The sequence below is a fragment of the Taudactylus pleione genome, unplaced genomic scaffold (genome assembly GCF_031769625.1).
Source record: "Taudactylus pleione unplaced genomic scaffold, aTauple2 ptg000377l, whole genome shotgun sequence".
Lineage (NCBI taxonomy): Eukaryota > Metazoa > Chordata > Amphibia > Anura > Myobatrachidae > Taudactylus > Taudactylus pleione.
The window spans coordinates 6,020,514-6,025,957 of NW_028284778.1; the positions used below are offsets into that span (position 1 = coordinate 6,020,514).

General features: G+C 47.5%; 1 protein-coding gene across 1 annotated transcript in view; it reads right to left on the reverse strand.

Annotated features, from left to right (window-relative positions):
• The window catches only part of LOC148508087 (uncharacterized), a 48,356-nt gene extending 43,176 nt beyond the window's left edge, over nucleotides 1–5,180 (reverse strand). The window contains exons 1-2 of the mRNA XM_088445195.1: nucleotides 5,006–5,180; nucleotides 3,018–3,170 (exon numbers count right to left, since the gene is read on the reverse strand). Of these exons, the coding sequence (XP_088301321.1) occupies nucleotides 3,018–3,122 (105 nt within the window). The 5' untranslated portion in view covers nucleotides 3,123–3,170; nucleotides 5,006–5,180. The remainder of the gene's footprint in view (nucleotides 1–3,017; nucleotides 3,171–5,005) is intronic.
• Nucleotides 5,181–5,444: the final 264 nt, after the last annotated feature.

The window sequence follows — 5,444 nt, forward strand, 5'->3', positions numbered from 1 at the left end:
TGCGCACGACGGAGCTCCCTCCGTCGTGCGCATGCTCAGTGCAGAACATCGACCCACTTGCGAGCGGACAGCCGCTCGCGAGTGGGTCTGAATCAGGGCCTTAGTTTTTTTAGTTTTAATTTTTTTTACAGGTACTGTGGATCTACAGGGGACGTGAATGACTACAGAGATTCTAGGGGAGAATGCGTAAATATGAGTGTTCATGTATGTTTTAATAAAATTATACTGTCACGGGGTGTGTGTGTGTGTGTGTGTATTAATATTTATTTTGCAGGTGAACTACAGGTACCAGCAGGCCCTTAATTCCCAGCATGCTGATACTTGTGGTGCACAACGAGTGATTAATCTCACTGTGTATGATAAATGGTGCTCCAGCCAATCAGCTCTTGTCATCGGTTTGAAAAATGACAGTTGGGAGCTGATTGGCTGGAGCACCAATTATCATACGCAACAAGTTTTATCACTCGTTGTGAATGATAAAACTGGTTGATAAATGAGGCCCTCAGTCACTCATTTAAAATTGTAGTTGGTTTAAAGTCACATTTTAGTCACTTTTTTGCTTTGTTTTAGTCAGTGGACCTCAGTTTTCAATTTAGCCTAATTTAGTCAATGATTTAGTCAAGCTTTTTTTAAACAGTTTATTGATCCTGTAACAGATTTACTGTAGAATTAATTCCCTTGAGAATTTGAAGTCCGCAAACCTGTAACTACAGTATGTTTTTAGTAATCTAGGCTTAGTAGGCTGATGTGTTATACAAATTAATGGCTAAAGCTCCAAACACACTGGCCGATTTTTTTAAAATGATAATGACATCTTTGAACGATATATCGTTCAAATCGTCCAGTGTGTACGCACTATGTGATGAACAATGCGCGCTCCCGCGGATCGTTAACAATATCCCCAGTCGTCTGTACTTGCAGTCCAATCTGTGGATATCGTTAATGATGCCAGGCTGCTGAATGCAGCATGGCCCTACCACCCCTGCCGTTGTTCGTCGGCATTGGCAAATGTGTATGCACTACCGATGCCAGCACCTCCGCCGAGTCCCTTCACTGATGATAACGCTGGGTACACACATCGTCCAGTGTGAACCCAGCTTTACGTTTGTTAGGACCAGTGTTAATTTTGACAAGGATTTTAAAATTAGGTTTAGTCTAAAGCCAGCTACACACTGTCAGATTTTTTTGATCAGGACGAGAAACGGGGAGAATTTTCAGCAAATTGCCTGCCCCAATATCTGTGCTACACATTATGCAATGTTTTCCATAGAAGCTAGCGATTTCTCACCACACCACACTGAGGGTCTGATTCAGACCCGGTCGCAAGCACTGAGCGCTAGCAACCGGGTCGATGGTGGCCCACAGCGCATGCGCACGACGGAGCCGGCTCCGTTGTGCGCATGCGCGAGACCCGGCTAGCGACGGGCACTCTGTCGCTCCGGGTCTCGCAACAAAGGGGGCGAGCTGTCGATGTTGAGTGACAGCTCGCCCCCTTTGGTGGGCGGGCCGGGGGGGGGGGGGTGGCTGACGTAAGACCGACAGCCGGCTTCCCGACTGCATTATTCCGGCGAGGGTTAAATGACAGGCGTCTAAATCTAGACGCCTGTCATTTTTCAGACGCCGGGAGACCGGCGCCCGGCATCCTGAATGAAGGGATGCCGGGCGCCACCAGCGGACAGCCGCGGGGGAGGGAGGGTTAGGGCTCCCGGGGGGGGTCTTAGGGTTAGGCACTTAGAGGGGGGATTAGGGTTAGGCACAGGGGGGGGGGGGGGGGAGGTTAGGGTTAGGCACCCCTAAGGAGGGTTAGGGGGGTTAGGTTAGTAGATACTTACCTTAGGATGATCGGGATTTCCAGCGCTGTCGGGCTTCCGCTACCGGGCTCTGCTGTTTTGTCGGCCTGCCGCTGCCGGGATTCGACATCCCAGCCATGCGGCCGCAGGGAAATCAAACAGATTCCACACACACTGCTCCATATGAGGAATTTGAGATTTGACCGGCAATCAGATAATGGAAGGAATGCATTTGTGGATGTTTTCTTAACGTTTCATCGGTGAAACGCTGAAATGATCCTTCATACACACTAAACAATAAATCAGGCCGATCACCCGATTATTCACAAATAGGCCCAATAATTGTAAAGTGAGTAGGTAACTTTAGTCGCTTATTTAAAATTGAACACAGATTTCCTCATAATTTGTGTTGTTAAAATTTTTATATTTTCGTTATAGTTACAATTTAAAAATGTTGTCGACGATTACTTTTATTCAAAATTTTCGTCAACAAAATGAACACTGGATCCTACCACCCAGGCACTGCCCGGACATGGTCGCCCCTCATAACTCAGTGTCAGAGCAACAGGGAGACTTGTAAGGGAAGCCCAGAGAGGCCAATTATCACTTTGCAGGAGCTACAGGAGGTCGTGGCTGAGACTACAGTGAGTGTGCACCAGCCACACATAGCAAGAGCTCTGCCTACACAGGCCAACCTATTTATAGGAGGATGAGCACTTCTGCACCCACTGTACAGTCCTGATATACCAAGTAGTTTAGGAATATGTCCTAGTACTTCAACAAAGCCAGGTCCATGCGGGTGTGGCATCTCTGTAACCAGAGTCTGGAAACACAGAAGTCATCCAGAACTAGAGGTCTCAGATGGCGGGTCTTATGTAATAGGGTGCGATCTGCAGCCGCTACGGGAACTTCTACGAGTCTTTCCGTATTTTTAAAGTGCCAATCATATTAAAGGTAAAACCAGCTTGGTTTTTACCTTTAAAATGATTGCCGCTTTAAAAATGCGGGAAAATTCCCATGAGTTCCCGTAGCGGCTGCAGATGGCACCCTATTACATAAGCCCCGGCGTCTCAGAATCCTTCATCTCTCCTGTCAGTTCCCTAATTAATAATATCAGCAACAGTGATGCCACCGTGAACTTCCCAGCACCCCTCACCTCTCCTGTCAGTTCCCTTTTTAATAATTAGATAAGAGTGGTTCAATTGTGACAATCCCAGACCCCCTCACCTCTCCTGTCAGCAGGTAGATGATCTCCAGGGTGAGATTTACTATCCCCTCAGTCATGTGACTCCTGTCCTTGTCCATCCTCCTGGAATTAGTGCCGCATCTCATCCTCACGTTACTTCCAATAAAGACTTGTGTTCCCTACAGCTTAATTGTCTAGAAATAAATATTTTATATTAAAATAAACATCACAGAGTACATGTAATATATGTACAGTCAGGTGCATAAATATTGGGACATTGACAGAATTCTCATATTTTGGCCTCTATTCACCACAATGGCTTTGAAATGAAACAAACAAGATGTGCTTTAACTGCAGACTTTCAGATTTAATTTGAGGGTAATTACATCCAAATCAGGTGAACGGTGTAGGAATTACAATGGTTTCTATATGTGCCTCCCACTTTTTAAGGGACCAAAAGTAATGGGACTATCAACGCAAAAGCTATTTCATGGACAGGTGTGGGCTATTCCACAGAAAACAACTGTGGTGGATAACAAGAATTATTTCCCTGGTGAAGAAAAACCCATCACAACAGTTGGCCAAATCAAGAACACTCTCCAGGAGGTAGATGTAGGTTCCCAAGTGTGCCGCGATGATGAGATTCCAAGTTCCCAAGTGTGCTGCTGCAATCATTATTACCGCGATATCAGACTTGAACAGTGCTGGGATTTACCAGGCGCCCAGACGCGACGTGACCCACAACCTATGACTCATAGGTCACGCATGTCACGTCGCCTTACCACCAGCCCAGTGCTGCTCCTCGCCTGCCTTCCCACCCACCCAGGCCAGAGCTGCTCCTGCTCCAGGTCCAATGCTCCGTAACATAGAAAGACGGGCTCTCTGACACTCCCTCTGCATAAACTCCTGCCACTGGAGGGAGAGGAGAACAGAACTCCTTCAAAGTAGTGGCCAGTGCATTTTTATTGTGGGTGTAATTGCTATGGGGGCCAAAGTGTTTGTTTTATTACTGTGGGGCCCAATGTGTGTGATTACTGTACTGTGGGGGCTAATGCGTGTGTAATTACTGTACTATGGGTGCCAATGTGTGTGTAATTACTGTACTGTGGGTGCCAACGTGTAAGTAATGTCTGTACTATGGGGGCCAACGTGAGTTTAATTACTATGGGGGACAATTCTTTATTACTGCAGGGGCCATTTTTTGCTGTAGGGGTAGCAATGTGTGTGTTTGTGTTTCTGTTTCTGTGGGGGCCAATGTCTGTGCTTTTTTTCTGAGGGGCCAATATATGGGTATTTTTTTCCCGTCGGGGCCAATGTGTGTGTTTTTTCCCATGAGGGACAATGTGTGTCTTTTTTTTCCCTGGGGACGACTGATGGTGTGCCCCAGCAATTTTAAAATCTTTTTCGGTGTGCCGCGAGTTAAAAAAGTTTGAAAATCACTGATTTAAACTAGGGATGTGCAGGCTCGGATAGGTTCGAGTTTGCACGTGGAGTTCGGATTTTTCCCTCCAAAAAAACGGAACTCAGAACGAGGCAAAACGTCATCTTGCATGGACGAACATCATCATTCCTGGTCTTTTGTCCAGGAATGATGATGTTCGTCCATGCAAGATGACGTTTTGCCTCGTTCTGAGTTCCGTTTTTTTGGAGGGAAAAATCCGAACTCCACGTGCAAACTCGAACCTATCCGAGCCTGCACATCCCTAATTTAAACTAAAATAGTTCAGTTGTGTAGCAGCGAAACAGACTCTACCAGCTGTCACCCACGTGCCAGCTGCACCAGCAGCAGGTTCCCCACATGCCCCAAATGTCTGTGACATGCCCTCTAACTCAGCATTCCCCACACACCGCTATGTGCCCCAAATGACCCCAGTGTCAGCAACCCTAGCAGTGTGTTCCCCACTTTGTGCCTTAATTGCCCCCAGGGTCTCCCTGACATGCACCATCACTTATTGCCCCAGGGTCTCCCTGACATGCACCATCACTTATTGCCCCAGGGCCTCCCTGACATGCTCCATCAGTTTCTTACCTCACTCTACTCCGGAACAGATAGTCACTCGTGCTAGACCCAACACAAATCTGGGGGGGGTGAACGGGGAAACAACGAAGGTACCACAACAAAATGGCCGTCGACCGCAATTGAGAACAGTTAGTGTTCTACAGGAACATGGCGCCGTAATATATCCCCCTGGTGACAGGACACCTTTAGACGTAGGGCTTGCCTTACACAATATTCTTTATGTGAAGAGCACCCGAGTCTAGCTGTAGCTGCTGCCGGAGGCCACCAAGGGGAGTGTTTCAAAGAGAGTTGTCTCACAGGACTCCGGCAACATGGCCGCCGCCCTCCGGCACTGAGGACAGTAATTATGTCTATTTCCGACTGCTCTCTTGAGTCTTGAGTCTCTGCTGCTCTCACGGTAGTGACGAAGATCCCCTACGTCAGATGTCACGTCGGCCATGAGGCGTGG